General features: G+C 41.9%; 1 protein-coding gene across 1 annotated transcript in view; it reads right to left on the reverse strand.

The window, feature by feature from the left end:
- LOC121860225 (CUB and sushi domain-containing protein 3-like) overlaps positions 1-20638 on the reverse strand; it is a 73589-nt gene that overhangs the window by 2517 nt on the left and 50434 nt on the right. The window contains 8 exon segments of the mRNA XM_042357311.1: positions 4267-4437; positions 6343-6525; positions 9646-9840; positions 10393-10544; positions 11057-11140; positions 12484-12643; positions 13161-13287; positions 19604-19865. Coding sequence (XP_042213245.1) covers positions 4267-4437; positions 6343-6525; positions 9646-9840; positions 10393-10544; positions 11057-11140; positions 12484-12643; positions 13161-13287; positions 19604-19865 — 1334 coding nt within the window.

Consider the following 20638-nt stretch of genomic DNA (forward strand, 5'->3'; position numbering starts at 1 on the left):
CCGCCCTCCGGGAGGCTCCACATTGTCTCACTGTAGTGCATTAAGGTAGACCACATTTTTTATTTTGCCATTAGCAGCAAGTATGTACAGATTTTTGCCAGTTCCCACTCTGGAGCATCCAACATAGAACTGTCCATGAGAGAAGCAAGGAAACACCAGGTTTAGGACAACCATCTTTAGGGACTGTCCGTGGCTTTTGTAGATGGTCATGGCAAAGCTCACTTTAACCGGGAACTGAAGTCGCTTGAACTCAAATGGCAGGTCAGTGGTGATGAGAGGTATCCTTGGTATAAAAACGTCCTCTCCTTTAGCTTTTCCTGTCAGTATTGTAGCTTCCAGTACATGTGGCATCATGTTCTTCACCACCAGTCTTGTGCCATTGCAGAGGATTGGTGGTTCAAGATTTCTTAAGAGCATTATAGGAGTTCCAATCTTGAGAGTGAGGTGGTGAGGAGGCATTCCAGCGGGCTCCAAAGAATTAAGGAATTCTGCAGGGTACTGGACTGCTTGGTCCTGGTCGATTACTGTATCAACAGATTTGAATGAGGTCTCACTGCCTGGAAGCTGTCTGAGTAGAGTCATGTTGATTTCAGCCACTGTTTCATTCTTTGGTGCCAGAATTGCGCGTTCACGCAGCCACTTGTGATCCTTGTAGTGGTGGATAATGTTTGGGTAGACCATGTTAGTGAGCTCAGTTGAGGACTTTACAACATTTCCACATCCTTGAGGAATGATTATTTGTCCTTCTGAATCAACAGGGAAAGTTCCATTCCCAATCTGTAGTAGAAGGTTTGCAAACCGTCCAGCATCCTGATCTCCTTGTAGATGTACTCTCATGTTTGTGGATAGGGTGAGTGTCTGAACACTTCTCCAAAGGTATGATGCCTTGAGGCACGCATTCAGTTCATCAGCTGGAGTGCTTCGAGGAATGACAGGTAGGGTCTGGCGAAAGTCTCCAGCAATGACCATTGTAATGCCACCCATGAGCTGGTCATTTTCTCGTATGTCTTGCAAGGTCCTGTCCAATGCTTCAAACGCTAACTTGTGAGACATAATGCATTCATCCCAGACTATGAGGCTGCACTTTTCTAAGAGTTTTGCCTTTGCCGAACCTTTTTTGATGTTGCACACTGGATTCTCATTGTGAGCGAGGTTGAGAGGCAGTTCAAGAGTTGAGTGTGCAGTACGTCCTCCTTCTAGTAGTGTTGCAGCAATGCCTGAGGATGCCACAGCAAGAGCAATTTTCCCCTGATGGCGTACTTTGGCCAACAGAAGGTTGATCAAGAATGTTTTTTCTCTCCCGCCAGGTGCATCAAGAAAGATCATACCTCCCTGCTCCGCTTGTATCACTTGCAAGATCTATTCATGAGCCTCGCCAGGTGAGGCTCATTTTCTTCAACAAAATTCATCAGAACTTCAACTGAGTAGTCTGTCTCTCTGAGCAACTCCCTGTTTGCAGCTACTGGTTCTTCTCGGTTTGGGGAAGGCAATCCAAAATCAGTCAGGTTTTTTCAGCATAGCTCCATCACTTTGTCTTCCAGCATGATCAGAGCTCTGTTGAACATGTCATCCATGAACTCATTCTCTTGACCAGGATGTTCTCTTCTTGCTTGATGAAGTAGATCCTCTGAAAGACTTTCTTGGTGGTTTTTCCAGAGCTGGCTTGGGTTGGAAAGTCCACATGTAGCAATCATGATGGCAAACAGGTTCCTCATTCTCATTGGCGATTGAGTAGCTGCTGCCTCTTCTAATGTGTCATTCCATTGACCATCATCTTCCAGTAGGCCAAGGAGATTGCACGCTTCCTGATAAGTTCTTCAGACTTGTCCATTGACTGTCTTGAGTGCTGCATATTATGTTGGGCCACGGATGTGGCGCAAAAGTAGTCTCAAACAATAGCATTCAAAGTTGTTGGGGTGAACCGTGTAGACACGTCCCAAAGCATTGCCTGACTTTATCCTTGGATATCCTTCAACATCGGATCCTTGAGCTCTTCTCTGGAACTTTTTCATTGAAGCCTGCCATATGTAGAACTTGGGTACGTCAACATACAGGAGTATTTGAGCAAACTCATCTTCCTGTGAAAGCTTGAAGAATGCAGTGAGGGTCGTATCAACAGGATTTGCCATTTGATTTTGGAGGGACTCTTCTGTGAAGTATACTCTTTGTCCATTTTCCAGGTGAACAGCCAGATGAACTACTGTTGGACATCGTTCGTGTATGGGAAAACTAAAAATTCTCCATAGGGCTCTATTTTGCCTTGTAGGGGACCTCCTATAACATATAACACACCCATCATCACTCATATACACCATCCATCATCCATATAACACATCAACTACATATAACACCATCCATCATCACTACATATAACACCATCCATCATCACTACATATAACACCATCCATCATCACTACATATAACACCATCCATCATCACCATATAACACCATCCATCATCACTACATATAACACCATCCATCATCACTACATATAACACCATCCATCATCACTACATATAACATCCATCATCATACATATATATAACACCATCCATCATCACTACATATAACACCATCCATCATCACTACATATAACACCATCCATCATCACTACATATAACACCATCCATCATCACTACATATAACACCATCCATCATCACTAAATATAACACCACCCATCATCATTACATATAACAACATCCATCATCACTACATATAACACCATCCATCATCACTACATATAACAACATCAACCAAACACCACCATCATCACTACATATAACACATCATCACTACATATAACACCATCCATCATCACCATATAACACCATCCATCATCACTACATATAACACCACCCATCATCATTACATATAACAACATCCATCATCACTACATACAACACCATCCATCATCTTCATATAACACCACCATCATCTATTTTTCTTATCATGTCACTACATAACACCATCCATCATCACTACATATAACTTTTTCATCATGTCCCACTACATATAACACCATCCATCATCACACTACATATAACACCATCCATCATCACTACATATAACACCATCCATCCTCATTACATATAACACCATCCATCATCACTACATATAACACCATCCATCATCACTACATATAACACCATCCATCGTCATACATATAACACCATCCATCATCACTACATATAACACCATCCATCATCACCACATATAACACCATCCATCATCACTACATATAACACTACCCATCATCACTACATATAACATCATCCATCATCACTACATATAACACCATCCATCATCACCACATATAACACCATCCATCATCACTACATATAACACTACCCATCATCACTACATATAACATCATCCATCATCACTACATATAACACCATCCATCATCACCACATATAACACCATCCATCATCACTACATATAACATAATATCATATACATATAACACCATCCATCATCACTACATATAACACCATCCATCATCACCTAAATATAACACCACCATCATCATTACATATAACAACATCCATCATCACTACATATAACTGTCATCATCACTACATATAACACCATCCATCCCATCTACTTATATAACAGCATCCCATCATCACACTACATATAACACCACCCATCATCACTACATATAACACCATCCATCGTCATACATATAACACCACCCATCATCACTACATATAACACCATCCATCATCACTACATATAACACCATCCATCATCATACATATAACACCATCCATCATCACTACATATAACACCATCCATCATCACTACATATAACACCATCCATCGTCATACATATAACACCATCCATCATCACTACATATAACACCATCCATCATCACCACATATAACACACGCACACCACCCTCATCACTACATATAACACCATCCATCATGCACTACACTCTCTTCATCCATCATCACTACATATAACACCACCCATCATCATCACTACATATAACACATCCATCATCATCACTACATATAACACCCATCATCACGACATATAACACCACATCATCATCACTACATATAACACCACCCATCATCACTACATATAACACCATCCATCATCACTACATATAACACCATCCATCATCACTACATATAACACCATCCATCATCACTACAGATCGGTAAAGTAGTTTCCAACACTTTCGTGCGGATAGTATGTCTTCTCTCTCTCTCTCTCTCTCTCTCTCTCTCTCTCTCTCTCTCTGATACTCACACTTGGGGACTTCATCAGACCATTGGCCATCTTCCTGACACACAATCAATGGCTGGCCCTCCATCATATAGTTAGGGCTACACTTGACTTCGACGACGTCTCCAGCATGGAAGGGGCCCTCGTCTGTCAGGATCCCGTTGAGGGGAGGTGCTGGTGAAATGCATTTATCTTCTGCAGGAGAGAACACGCAGGGATGTGGGTTACTGGAGGAGGAGGAGGAGGAGGAAGGTGTTTTTTTTTAGGGGAGTGTAATGTGTTTTAGTTGATTATCATGTGTAAGAAATATTTAAGAGAGAGAGAGAGAGAGAGAGAGAGAGAGAGAGAGAGAGAGAGAGAGAGAGAGAGAGAGAGAGAGTTGTAGAAAGAGCAGGATAACAAGAAAGGGTTGTGTCCGTCAGCCAGGTGAGATGAACATAATACAGGTAAATACAGGTATTAGTAATAATTATGTGTAATATTATAACATTAAACTTTTAAGATACTTTAGAAATATGTCACCAAATGGTTTCATTCACCCACTATCATTAAAATACATTTATGTGACTTTCATAACACTTTATTATGAGAGGTGAGGCTGAGGTACACACAGCATGGTAGAGGCGGGTTATGGGGGAGGGGGGGGCGGGGCGACACTCCACAACACGGAACTATAGATCTACTCAGCTCAGCTATTGGTGTTCAGATTAGGGAGTTTATGGTGTAATTTTGTAATGGTTTTAAGGGATTTATAAATCATGTGGGAGATTTAGGGTGATTACCGAGCGTTATCCCGTGATGTACTTTACACCGGTGACTGAGAGAAGACCCGGCGGTAACCAGGAAGAGAAGTGAGGGTAAAGAGGTTCCCGGGACTAACTGTCAGCTCTGTCTGTCAGTTTTATCCATAGTGAAAGTGTCTCAGTAAACAAGAACCTTATAGATGTATACTTTGGATTTTGTTATGAAGGAGGTTTGGGTAAGTCAACGAGCTGGACTATTTACGATCTGTTATATTGAGTTTAACCATAAAATGTCCACCAAATAAGAGCCACAAAGACACTGTTCATGACATCAGCGCCTGTGTAAGCAACCCACGCTGCCTGGCGTCTCCCTCTACACAGTCATGAGACGATTATAGATAAAGCGTCAGACGAACAATTGCCAGCAGCGGCGGTGTTTCTGTGGTACAGTTATAGACAAATCTTGACTGAGGAGATGAAAGTCACGTCTTGTGTCTTAAGCAGTAAAGGTCTTCCCTCATGTCCACTGCAACACACAGATGGTCTTACAACAATCTTCTGGTAATGACGACTCACAATCCTTAAATTAATGTCGTTTTATAATATAAACCTTTAGTTAAGTCACCATGACTACAACATTAAACCCGGAACTTTTGGTCAACGGAACAAAAGTGTTGTGTTTACATGCTGTGGCGACCTGACCCCCTCACCCTCCTCCACCCTCAGAGCTCCGTACGGTATACCTGGCACCTGTTAACTAGTGATAAGAGAACGCATCTAGTTACGGTAGTGTCCCAGTATAAATTATTTATTCTGGTATACCTGTACAACTCCGGAAGGGAGTCAGGTAGATGCGTTTTTTCATCTTAAGTTGGGGGCTACTGGTGGCAGGTCATGTGGATCCCAGTCCTACTAGGCCCCAACCTATCCTATCCTAATCATTAGGATCAAGGTCCATTAAAACTGGGGCCTATAGGGCTGGGGCCCGTCTGACTAGTCGCCTGGGTATTTATCGTACGAACCATGGAGTGATCCTCTCGCTCCGCCCACTCCATAAAAGCTCCGCCCACTCTGACAAAAACATGAACAAAAGAAATCGTTTCCAGTCTTTAAAACGACTCACAGATGCTAAGTTTATAGTCAAAATTTTCGTTGTCAGAGTGAAAAGTACCAAATTTATTCAAATTTAAGTGCCAGTCTTTGGCAGACAGGCTAACTATGAATGGGCGAAGCGCGGAGGTGTTTCAGTTTCAAACGATATGATTGGCTATTGACTAAGTGGGCGGGGCTTTGGGGGGATCCATCCATAGAGAGTCAATCAGGACTCATGGACTCAACCACACACACGCCGCCGTACCCTTGCATGTGGGAGGTGGCGTTGACCATTCTCCACTCTCCTGGCAGACAGCTTGATCAGCGCCCTTCAAGGAGTGTCCTCGCGGGCAGGTGAACAAGACCCGACCGCCGACACCTCGCCCGATCATCGTCAGTCGCGGGCCCGACCTACTCACGTTCAGGCGCACGTCGGGGCACTCTATGTCTAGTGGCAAGACAAGGGGGAGGGGCATACTAGGGGGGTATTGTCACCTACTGGTCTGACGAATAAACATCTACTTCCTCTTTTAAGGGTCATAACTAGAGGGGAGGGGTGTTATCAGCTAGTGTTCTGACGTCTAAAATCAAAATGACTCTTATATTAAAGTTATTGGGGACATAACAAGATGAGAGTCAGCTGGGTTTGTTTTTCCTGACGTCTCAATGAACAGTATTACTAAATTTCAATAAGATGGGACATGCTAAGGTGTGTCAGGTAGTTGTCCAGATACCTACACCTGTACTGATAACAAACTGCTCTCAAACTGACATTTTAAATATCTTCATTTAGTGAGAACTTTAGGGTCAAGATGCAAGGGTACAGCAAAGGGGAGGTAAGGGGGGTAAAGGGGTAAAGGGGAAGATAGATGCAAGACTTTTAACAAGGGGGACACACACGCTGACATGCCATAGGGTGCCATGAAGGGGCTTTGGGCATGACATAAGGCGCCATGGCACAACAACGATGCCACATGACATAAGTGTGCCCAGACGCAAGCGGCAGTTCTCTCATGCACAGCCACCCCCCACCACCACTCACTCGTTATGACACCCCCGCTGAGTGTTACACAAGGTCAAGATAGATTGCATGATGACCTCCGACAGCCTCGTCTTGTTGTGCTGTTGTTAGGTACCCGTGGATGGATGGTTCGAATGGATGGATGGTTGGTTGATTGGATGGATGGATGGATGGGTGACTGCATGTATGAATGGATGGCTGACTGGATACAGGAATTGATGAGTGGATGGATGAATAAATGAAAGTATTCCTGATATTTCGTGCACCGTCTGACCAACATCATTTGTTGCATTAAGATGAGGTCACACACAGTTGACTGAACGTGCGATTATTAAAGGATTGACTGTTGTGGGTCAGGTCGGGTCAGATCAGGTCAGGTCAGGTCAGAGAGATGCAGACGTGTAGGGCGGGCGGGAGGAGCCGTACTTGTGTCGTGGCAAGGATTAACGAGTGATTATTTGCATGTTGCATGATTATCAATAACAGCGTTAGGGATTATTGAGTGTTGCATCACTGTCAGCAGCAATACTAGAGATTATTATATGTTGCATCACTGTCAGCAGCAATACTAGAGATTATTGTATGTTGCATCACTGTCAGCAGCAATACTAGAGATTATTATATGTTGCATCACTGTCAGCAGCAACACTAGGGATATGTTGCATCACTGTCAGCAGCAATACTAGAGATTATTATATGTTGCATCACTGTCAGCAGCAACACTAGGGATATGTTGCATCACTGTCAGCAGCAATACTAGAGATTATTATATGTTGCATCACTGTCAGCAGCAATACTAGAGATTATTGTATGTTGCATCACTGTCAGCAGGAACACTAGGGATTATTATATGTTGCATCACTGTCAGCAGCAACACAGGAGGGAACACAAATCATTTCACTGAGTGCCATTGTTATTACAAAGATTACACATGTTGATCATCACATATGTTGCAGGGATAATTACACATGTTGATCACTGTCACATATGTTGCAGGGAGAAGAACACATATGTTGCATCATTATCGAGTGAGTTGCAAAGACGAAGCATAGACATTATACCGCTATCAATATGGCTACTGATATACAGCCAAACAGACAGACAGACAGCCACAAAAACAGACAGACAATGGAACAAGACGGTGATTGACCTGACCTGTCTGTCTGCCAGGTCATATAGGTCATTGTCTTAATTGGCATCAGTATAAATAGGTTCCAATCGTAATAGGCCACAGTGATTTAATTGGGCTCAATTGTTATAGGGCTTCGTGTAATCTAACCTATTACGACTTGTACCCATTAACGTTAGTGCCCATTATGACTGGTTATGTATCTATTAGGAGTGTGACGTCATTCACTATATCCACAAGTTAAATTAATGTAAAATATATTTAACCTATATTATTGTTATGTTAATTCCACTCTTCATTTAATATAATTTTATACACAAAAAGTTATAGAAATAAAAACGGAAAAAATAGCAAAGTTAGATAAAGAATAGTAGAATTAAATATTGTTACATACGAAGATAATTAACCCTCTTGGCTATTTAACATTTATCTACAGAAAACTTATTTAGCATTATGGTTTAGAAAGAATCTGAAAATATTTAGAAAAGTCGATAAATTTTGAAAATATATTAAAGTTTCATGTGTAAATATTTTTTATGTAACTTTCTATAAACTTTATGAGTACATGGTTAAGGAAAAGTATATACCACACATAAAGTAACTAAGGTGCACTAATAAACTACCACATAGGTGTACAACCACAACCACAAGCTTGCTACCAGGTCTAAACATACGTACAACTAGCAAAGGGGGGGGGGGGAATACAACCACACTATTTACAACCATTCACAACCACAACTACAATAATAAGTCCGAACGTATAACCACCGTGACCACCACACCATCACACTACCACACCACCACACTGCCTAACTAAAATAGCACTACCAGTACTCACAACACTCTACCATACATACCACACACTTGAACCAATACCATTACCACAATCGCACTACCACAACCACAATCGCACTACCACAACTACTAACACACTACCACAACCACTAACGCACTTACACACTCACACAACCGCGAGGGTGAGGGAGTTAAGAAGGAAAGGGGGAAAAAGGGAGGGTGAAGGGAGAGGAGAGGGAGGAGGGAAAGGGAGGGAGGGGAGAGAGAAGGAGGGGAGGGGAGATGGGGTCGAGGGGGAGGAGCAAAGGAGAGATTTGGGGAGAAGGAAGAGGGGGCGTGTGGGGGGAGGGAGGAATGAAGGGAGGGAAGTGTCAGCTGGGGGAGGGATTAGTGGGATAAAGAAATGACTTAGGGGGTTTATTGTCTCTTTCTAAGTGTGTGTGTGTGTGTGTGTCTGTGTGTGTGTGTGTGTGTGTGAGTGTCTGTGTCGTTCCTTCTGGGTTGAGAAAGACTCAGGCACACTCTTTCAGTCTCCATTATGGCACACCTTCACACTCTCCTACCCTCACTATGGCACTGAACACCTTTCTACTCTCTCTCTCTCTCTCTCTCACTCAACTTACTCTCACAACGTGGGATAGGTGCCGACCAGTTGCCTGATGGAAGACATTTTATCTGCTGGGCTCCAACGAGTGAAGACCCAGGAACACAGGAGAACACGACCACTGTAGACATCTTGGTATCGTCAATAGGCTCGTAGGTGAGAGAGACAAACTCGTCTGACTTGTTCATGGCTCCAATATCTGGGCAGTTGACGGCTGTAAAGGTTGAGAGAGAGAGAGAGAGAGAGAGATAGTGAGATAATAATGAGAAACGGTGATATTTTTTTGAGGGGTTGAGATTGATAGATTCTTTGGGGGGATTTGAGAGATTCTTTGGGGGATTTGGATGACATAGAGAGATATTGAGAGATTTTTAGAGAGGTTGGGTGACATAGAGAGATAATGAATAACGATGAGACTTTTTTGAGGGAATGAGATTAAGAACTTCTTGGGAGACTGAGAAAAAGTAAGAGACTTCTGAGACATTAAGAGAAACTTGACTGGTTCATGGTGGAGATATATGGGCAGTTGATGGCTGTATAGAGGAGAGATAGACAGACAGAGATAGACAGACAGAACAAAGGCAGAGAGAAAGAGACAGAGAGAAAAAAATATACAAACATATTCTCAACATTATAACACACACACACACACACACACACACACACACACACACACACACACACACACACACACACACACACACACACACACACACACACACACACACACACACACATACACACACACACACACACATACACACACCCTTAATCTCCACTTGGACCACGTGTTTGTGACCAGGGGGAGTAACACAGGCGTATGACCCTGAATCCTTCTCCTGTGCCTTGTAGATTGACAGACGGTACTCCAGCTGCATGTTACGACCAGGAGCGTTGGCCCAGCTGTTTGGGTACGGCCTGTAGGGTATAACAACACTAGTTTAATACCCACTACTCTTGTGGTGTATGTATGTATGTATGTATGTATGTATGTATGTATGTATGTATGTATGTATGTATGTATGCATTGTATTTTATGTATGTATGTTTGTATGTATTGTATGTATGTATGTATGTATGTATGTATGTATGTATGTACGTATGTATGTGTGTATGTATGTATGTATGTATGTATGTATGTATGTATGTATGTATGTATGTATGTATGTATGTATGTATGTATGTAATGTATGTGTGTATATATGTATTGTATGTATGGATGTATGTATGTGTCTGTCTATCTATCTATCAATCTATCTATTTTTATGTATACAAGTTAAAACAATGAATAATAACACTTAATATAATGTAAATAATTTAGGTAATATCCCTGCTTAATTAATTAACATGTACCATTACCAGGTATCACCCTCAGGTAATCACCAAGTACCAAACCCAGGTACCCTCTACAGGTACCTGGTGATACCTACACTAATCCACCGAGTGTCTTGGTCTTCCCTAAGCCTTTTCCTTTCTTTAATTTGTTTCGCCTCCTATTCTTGCCTCCTAGGGTTCTGGGGGAGAGAGAGAGAGTCGATAAATACAGTAATAAATAATCTATGTTGACATTAACTTGTTGTTGTCTCTGATGATGGTAATGATGATGATGATGGTAATGATGATGATGGTAATGATGATGATGATGATGATGATGATGATGGTAATGATGATGATGGTAATGATGATGATGATGATGATGATGTTAGTGATGATAATAATAATGATAATGGTGTATTAATTTCTACAATTATATCCCTCTTCACACCCCCACACACACACACACTGTTACGACCGTGTCGTATTTTTTTTTTTATATAACATGCTCCCATGTTCCATATTATTCCTGTAATGATGTGTTAAATTTACTATTATATATTCTAGTCACCTTACCCTGTGCTGTTAAGGTTTTAACTGTCATTATTTGTTCAAGCCCATCTTATTTCTTTATTTTGTATTGTAACAAGCATTCTTTGTTCTCTAACGACCATCTGCATCGTTAAACGACCCATGGGTCGTCGCGGCGAGAGCCGACCTTATATATAGGACCCACCAACTGACTTGAGTTAGTTCAGTCCTCTTGTCATACAGTTCACATCCTTTGACGTCACTTGTTACTAAACTTAATTTATTCGTGTTGTTCCTGTCGCCACCAATGTGGTATATCTATGTGATACCTATTATGTCTGTTTGTGTCCGTAATTATTTGCTAGTTATTCAAATAATTCAGTGTTGTTTCCGTTAGTTAATTTCAGTGTTAGTTTTTATATGTTGATGCAGTGTTAACGTAATCCAATGCTTTATTTTATTCTTTTGATGTTTGATGTTTTGTATCACTTGTGTCTTAAAAGTTTCGATGGTGAATCAATTTGTTGACAACAACTCACGAGGCTCTTTATGTGTTAATATTTAATTAATTAAATTCTAAAGGTTTACTTTATTTATTTTTATTCTCTTTAATTTACTCACCTTTTGTTTGATTACGACCAGAACCTGACATTTAAGTAAATTAAGAGACGGCAACAACACACACCCCAAAACACACACACACCCACACACACACCCCACACACACACACACACACACACACACCCCAAACACACACACACACACACACACACACACACACACACACACCCCCAAACACACACACACACACACACACACACACACACACACACACACACACCCCAAACACCCACACACACACCCCACACACACACACACACACACACACCCCACACACACACACACACACACCCCAAACACACACACACACACACACACACACACACACCCCAAACACACACACACACACACACACACACACCCCAAACAACACACACACACATCTACTCACGAACTAGCGAGTGAGACGTTCCACTTGGGTGTACCGTATTTCCTCATGAATAAACACTCAAGGTGAAGGACGGTGCCGGGGTATACTACCATCTTCCCTTCATTACTCTGTGCCATTGGTCCGTTCTCGTTGCGGAAGAGAATCGTGGGCGGCTTGTCCACTGTAGGGGGGGTAATGGGTGGGGTGATGGAGGAGATGGATGAAGGGTGGATGTGGGAGGAGGAGATGGATGAAGGGTGGATGTGGGAGGAAGAGGAGGAGGAGACAAAGGAGGAAAAATATTGATAATTATTTAGTCTTATATATTACGCCTGAATTCAAACGTGTGTGTGTGTGTGTGTGTGTGTGTGTGCGTGTGTGTGTGTGTGTGTGTGTGTGTGTGTGTGAGTAATATATCCACCCATAAATAAAGACAATAAACACGACAACACACACAAATTATCATAATTTTCACCTTAACTGAATATTTAATCCTATATTTACATTTACATATTTGCACATTTACATATTTACATTTACATATTTACACATTTACATATTTACATTTACATATTTACACATTTACATATTTACATTTACATATTTACACATTTACATATTTACATTTACATATTTACACATTTACATATTTACATTTACATATTTACATTTACATAAGGGCTAGAGATTATACGTACAGGAGTAGTCATTTTCCTGGTTAAGGCCGAAACAAGCTGGTTTATCCCCGGACCATTGACCGTCGATACACCTCCTTCTTGTTGATCCAATCAGTGAATACTTGCCTATGTCAAAACACCTGGACACCTGTTGATTATACCTGTGTTAGTAATCTCTGTGTGTGTGTGTGTGTGTGTGTGTGTGTGTATCTCTCTCTCTCTCTCTCTCTCTCTCTCTCTGTTCCTATGACTCCTCCTCCACCTCAAACTTCAGTTGAGTTACTGCTTGAGTCTTTAATGACCCTTGAATGAGAGCCAGGTCGATGGAGAATGACTTTACTGACTGAGTTTTAGCTTGATGAAGAGTAACTGACTGACTGATTAATACTTGAGTGAGTGTCAGATCAACGAGTGACTGGTTAATACTTGGAGAGTGTTAGATCAATGAGTGACTGGTTAATGCTTGAGTGGCAGCTAAAACGATGGAGGATGACCTGAGTGACTGAAGTTAATACACTACTTGATCTCTAGTGAACCTCGAGTAAGGACCAGGTGAGTTAGAGAGAGAGAGAGAGAGAGAGAGAAAGGGGGTCAACTGGCACACCGTCTCAGTAGATGAGTTTGAAATGGATTAATGGTTGTTATGATAGTTTATGTGTCAAGTGAGCCCCAGTCCTAATGGACGTCACTCCTCGTATCGATGGCTGAACGATGCGGAAGATAAACACCCAGACGCTGAGTTTCAGTTCAGAGTCGGTACACAAGATCATGTTCTGATTAGAAGCGACCCAGCAGTCATACAGATCTCCTCACCAATAGCATAAGGAATAACCATGAACAATCATCCCAAATCCACCGAGCAAGAAAACCATCTAATCATCGGGCCTGACCAGCACCAGACCCCTACACTACTAGAAGCTCATCCCGCCATCAGAAGGACGAAGCGACCTTAGGGCAAGAATGCAGTTTACAGAGACTGGGGTGGCTCGGGGACCCACTCCAAGACTATTCGAGTCCGTGGTGCCTATCGGACTCTTATCACCCCCTACCCGGAGGTGTTACAATTGTCAGCACTGGGACCAGGTGGGTCTGGATTATGCCCCTCGACTAAGCCAAATGTGGTGTAAGGTCTGCTTAAGACAACATGCAAACACAGGCTTCTGCAGAGATACAGTTACTCAACGCGCCATTCAACAGAAGTGTATTAACTGCAAACAGTTGGAGTTCCTGTATGGCCCTGACTGTCCTAGAGCCCTGCGCCCCTTCAACGCCCAGACCCGCCACCCAGGCAGGTTTCCTTAAGAAACTTACTGCTGCTAGGGTATTCTTACGGCCAACCCTGGTCCACCCTTCCACCAAAGTTCCAGGATCATCACCAGCAGTCATCGAAAGATCAGCATGGGGCAACACAGACGTACTGACACAACAGGAAGCTGCCAACAGACCCCGTGACACGCACAAAGTGAAGACATCAATGATTTGAAAATGAAATTAAAGAACTCAAAGCTCAATTTACAGCTCAAACTGATATGTTAAGGAGCCCCAGATACACTACAGAAAAAGAACACCACTCAACATGCGCAGCTATGGAAAGATTACAGTCAAACTGAAGACATTCAAATGTCAGTACCAGATGTGGGAAACTCAAGACCCACTCAGGAACTAGTGTGTCCACGCAGAGGAAAATAGTGATATTGGTAACAGTTCTACTGATGCCTCAGGACAAGGTCAGTGAAGATGAACAAACACAAACAGAAAAGCTGATGGAGATGTCGAGTGTAACCAAAGTGTGTTGCTGTCTGCCACTGAAATACAACAATTGTTGTTCTCGTACATACCCAGAAATGTTTCAAAAGGTTTGATATTCATTGCCCGCCGAAGGACAGGAGAAGTGTAGAAAAACACAGTATCATATGGTGCGCTCTTTTGCTTTCTTCCAATACAGCTCATAATGGCCAGTGTTAATACTCTTGTGACAAAGATACAGAGCGGTGAAGGTGATGAGTTGGAACATCTCATCCTTAGAAAACGATACACCCTGACCTACACCACAAAGTTGTGACTGAGGACATCGATATTGTGTGTCTGCAGGGAGTGTCTCACACCTAATGGTAAGCCCCCACCCAGTCTGCCCAATTATGTGTATTATGATCCTAGTTCTACTCACACATGTTTGATGTATGTTACAGTCACTCCCTGCATGTACTTTTGTATCCAAAAAGACTACCAACCTTCAGTACCATGGGGATCACTATCCACCTGGGCAACTCCACATTCCAATGTATAACAGGTTCTCGGTGATCAGCTTCAGTACACAGATCTCCCAGACTTTTTACACACTGAGCCCACTGTCCTGATGGGTGACCTGAATACTAGACACACAAGAAATTAGGTGACACCACCACCAACACCAATGGTAGGAGACTTATCTCGAAGTATTTGAAGATGTTCAATTAGGTAGACAATGAACCAACACACATCTATGGCGGGGTCTAGACAAGTGTATTATTATTTTTACTCTATCATACACAACTCATCGCTCTATGTTGTCAATACTAATCTTTTAAGGTCTGACCACAGCCCAACCAGTTAGTATACATGTAGCCAATGACACCCCACTGGTGGTAAACTCAACAGACGTAGAATCACAGTCAAATAAGAATATGAAAGCCAGTTCATAGACTTCATCCATGACTGGTACAAGGATTACAAGCCTGACAACTAACAAAAGTTTCCATGACGATCTAGATAGAGGTAATTTATATACTTCACCAACAATGTTTCCACCAAAGAAAAGCAGAAAATGTCATATAATGGGAACAGGCAACAGTAGTAAAAGAGAATGACCCCTGAGCTGAAAAAACTCAGGGCTAGGGTCAGGAGGGTGGCAAGGGTTACAAACAACAAATTAGAACACCCTCAAATGTTACAATTGTATCAAGCTTCCCTTGCTGCTGTCAGGAAACGTGTAAACGAACTCAGACAAACAATGGGAGACATATGTCACCGCCTGAACCAACACACATTCCTCAGCAAAGCTCTGGAAAGACATAGACACAATCAGAGGTAAAACAGAAGACACGTCTCCCATCCAACCTCTGCAAAAGCTGAATGAGCTAAATAACAGGCGGGCCTATGTGGGGTTCTAGCTGCAAGCATGTTACCAGCTAGACTCGGGGACGCCTTTGATGCGAAGTCTGTAGAGAGAAGTAATCTTATTAATTTTATGCTGGGCAACAGCACGATGAGTGTGATGTTCCATATACTGAGTGGGGAGCTTGACGCCGCCCTCGCCAGGGTAGGCTCCATTTCCCCTAGAGGATGGAGTCACCTACAACATCGTTAGACTACTACAAGTGTGTGCCGGGCAATCCATTGCTGGTATTGTACAATATGAGTCATGCCGAGGGCCAACTACCCACATCATGGACCAGCAGTATTGTTGTACCAATAGTCGAAAAACCAGGACAAAGATGATGTTGTCCCATATCACTAACCAGCTGCTCTGAAAGGGTCTTCCGGTGACTTATATATAGAATCAGAGAAATCACATGTTCCCTAACATAAATGGCTTCACCCATGGTAAAAGAGTACTGCACTACCACATTCCTAACTGTATGGTGATGAAAGGCACAGATACACTCACATTTCTTGACCCAAAAGTTGCATTTGATATTGCCAATAGGCAACTGATATTGTACGAACTAGCCAAAATGATATAGGAGGTAGGCTGTTACACTGGATAAGGGTTACCGTAACCAACAATAGAAGGGCTGCTGCAATTGCTCTAGGGTTAATATGCAAGAGAAAATAGTACCTTCTAAGGGAGGCTTTTAGAAATTTAATTTGTTCATGTTCTATGAATGCATTATTAATTAGCTATCATGTATAAACTCAGCATATATCAGCGTAATCAATATGCTGACATATTCTTATACATACTTGGAAACTCATCAGAATGTAAACCACCCTGAACTGGTGAGGAAGCAGCCAGAACACTGTCTTATTATCTCCACTGAAATCTATGTGTTCAACAAATTAAAGCAGTAAATCAAATGCGGCCCCGCCAAGTTCAAGATAGGTAAAGATAGTAAAAACTGTTACGAACCCCCACCAATTGTCCTGATCACCTACCCACCACCACGATCAACGCCATCTAGGACGAGACACAGTATGACTCGTCTTAATTACCACCCCAGTTTCTCTCCATATCCTGGTTGTTGCGTCACTTCCTCCAAGTCTTCGTGAGCTCGAATTCGAGGAGAGAGCACTACACCTGGGAAGTGACCAGGATCACCTATCCTGGAAACCTCCGGCACAGTGACTACACCTACCGTCTTCTACAATACTCAGCCTTACCCTCACACCCATCTCAGCTCCTCACTTAAGTATTTGTAATCTTGTATTGCCCTCCCACCTCCACCTTGCTTCACGATTGTTTTATGTTGTATAAATATGTATATACTCGTTAATGTTTAGGTTAAGCATGGTTAATGTTAAATAGGAAGCTGATTATTTTGTTAAGGAATTTATAGTACTTTATTATACACAACGAAAACTCTCATCCTTTGCCCACCCTTTATAGTCCGATTGTCTTTTTTTGTTACCTGTTGGGATCTGTAGATTTAACTATCTCTAAATCCCCAACCCGTAACACAACAATATTGACTATGTTTCTTCTTTTAAATATCTTGGTGTCTCCGTCCTCATGCCCTACCTGCCATACAACAGCTAACCCGCCAATGTACTGACAGACTGAGACCTCTTAGAAGTGTAAAGGGGTACAGCCCACACTATGGAGCTAATATTTGAATTATTAAAGCAATGTACCTAGGCTATATAAGATCTCTGATAGATTACCACGCACCAGCCCTGGTCATTCGTGATGGGAAAGGCGTTGACAAGCTCGAGAAAATGCAAAAAAAAGCCCTCAAAATTATCCTAGGATGTCCCGCAGGCACTAAAGTACTTAATATGAGGAAAGAACTAGGTATACCCAGTGTTAAAGATAGAATAATTGAAGTCAACCTCATGATAGCCCTGAGGTCCCTGTGGTGATCCTGATAACATTGTTTCTTTAAAATTGATAGAATGTATGAACCATGGACTACTGAGTCTAAATGGATCCAAACTACAGCTACACATATGAAGATGTTTGGACTAGACCACCTGTACAAAGTTGAGACACAACAGTGCCCACACCCTGGCAGACAGTTCCTTCGATAATACCGACATATCCGCCTAAAATATTAATTATACAAAGCATTTATCTCCAACACACTGCCAAAGTGAGAGCTCTTGAACACATACACTCTACAGACTGATGATAATATCACACAGACCATCTACACTGATGGATCTCTTAACACCGCCTGTGGGAGGGGCTGGAAGTGCTATTGTTGTGACTCAACCTGACAGTAATATAATTGAGAAAGGAGTTAGAATTAACAACTAGCATCCACTCTACAAACTGAATTAGTTGCCATACTCACAGCTATTAAATTCATTGAAACCACTGTTACTGACAGTCTCATCATCACTGACTCTCTATCCTCACTACTTGCCCTTGGCACCCTCGACTCAAGTTGTCACGCTCTTGTCTCTGAAGCCCCCTCCCACATAGGCCTCATAAAACATGACAGAGTTGATGCCCTCGCCAAACTCGCGTCTAACAAAGACACCGTTGAATACAATTTGGGTCTGTCAAAAAGAACCCTTAAAACTGTAATTAGGAAAGAACTTATTGATGAGTTTGACGCAAGTAGACTAGTGCAAACAGGCACTAGTCGATCCATAGTTTACCATGATGAGATGTATCATGAAACATGTATATAGAGCAAGTAACAAGATCACTAGATTATAAGATGTTGTAACCGCTAGATTAAGGTTATGATATAAGTACCTCTGACAGTATGTTCCTCAAGCAGATGTAAACAAGACTAAATGTAAAGTGTGTGCAGACATATGGCCACACACTTGAACACTACGTCCTCGACTGTGTGAAGATAGAACCTTGACAGGTCCAAGCACACTGTGTGAAATGGCACAACACTTCATCTCTAATGACAAGATAGCCGACATATTAAGATTGTATCCACTTTTGCACTAGTAACTATATCAGTTCTCATGTATAGAACCAAACACACAATGCTTGAATACTTCTCACGCAAATGTGAATAACAAAGTGTGCGGCCAGACATACTGCCTCACACTCCTGTACTCACGCACTTGTGAATAAGTTACCTTTATGTATAGAACTAAACGAATAATGTAAGTGAAATATGTGTAACATTCAGTGCCATAATATCCTGACAACGGGGTTAATTATTATGACCCGTTGTAAACTCTACTCTGTAATCCTTTTGCGCTACCGCTCACAGGATGAGTGTGGGGGTGCACAATAAAGTAGCCGCTAAAGGGGAAAATCAATCACAATCACCACCACCATCACCACCATCACCCACCAGTTTAGCACCGGGTTCAAAGTCGACCACCTCCTCCGTGACCTCTTGATCGTTGTAGAAGGTCACCACATTAGGTTCTGACTTCCTCCAGGTACAAGACTTGTTACCAAAGTTCTCCTCCTCGTCAGCCCCGTCAGCACCACACGTCGTAGGTGACCTTAGACCCTGCCAGGACCCATCCACGCAGGACATATTCCACGAGTTCTTCTCCCCGATATTATTGGTCCTACATGAGAAGGTGACGAACGTACCATCTGGGAACCTGTACAGAGGAGGGAGAAACAGGTGAGAAATAAGGTGAAACAGGTGAGAAATAAGGTGAAACAGGTGAGAAATAAGGTGAAACAGGTGAGAAATAAGGTGAAACAGGTGAGAAATAAGGTGAAACAGGAAAGGTGAGAAATAAGGTGAAACAGGTGAGAAAAGGGAAACAGGTGAGAAATAAGGTGAAACAGGTGAGAAATAAGGTGAAACAGGTGAGAAATAAGGTGAAACAGGTGAGAAATAAGGTGAAACAGGTGAGAAAAAAGGTGAAACAGGTGAGAAATAAGGTGAAACAGGTGAGAAATAAGGTGAAACAGGTGAGAAATAAGGTGAATCAGGTGATTTACAGGGTGAACGATGTAGAGTTAGGAAACTGAGACACTATTATCTCTCTCAAAGTTCCCTGGGCTTAGAAAGATCGAAACTGAACTCCAAAGGCGAATTGAAGTGTTTAATTGTGGTTAATGGTGTTTAATGGTGTTTAACAGTTTAATATATAAATAGTTTAACGGTGTTTAATGGTGTTTAATAGTGCTATATAGTGTTTAATGGTGTTTAATAGTGTTTAATGGTGTTTAATGGTGTTTAATAGTGTTTAATTGTGTTTAATGGTGTTTAATGGTATTTTATAGTGTTTTATAGTGCTTAATGGTGTTTAATAAGTGTTTAATACTGTTTAATGGTGCATAATAGTGTTTAATAGTGTTTTGTAGTGTTTTATGGTGTTTAATAGTGTTTTATAGTGTTTAATAGTGCCACACCATCACCACC

This window comes from Homarus americanus, unplaced genomic scaffold (genome assembly GCF_018991925.1).
Source record: "Homarus americanus isolate GMGI-L3 unplaced genomic scaffold, GMGI_Hamer_2.0 scaffold21914, whole genome shotgun sequence".
NCBI lineage: Eukaryota > Metazoa > Arthropoda > Malacostraca > Decapoda > Nephropidae > Homarus > Homarus americanus.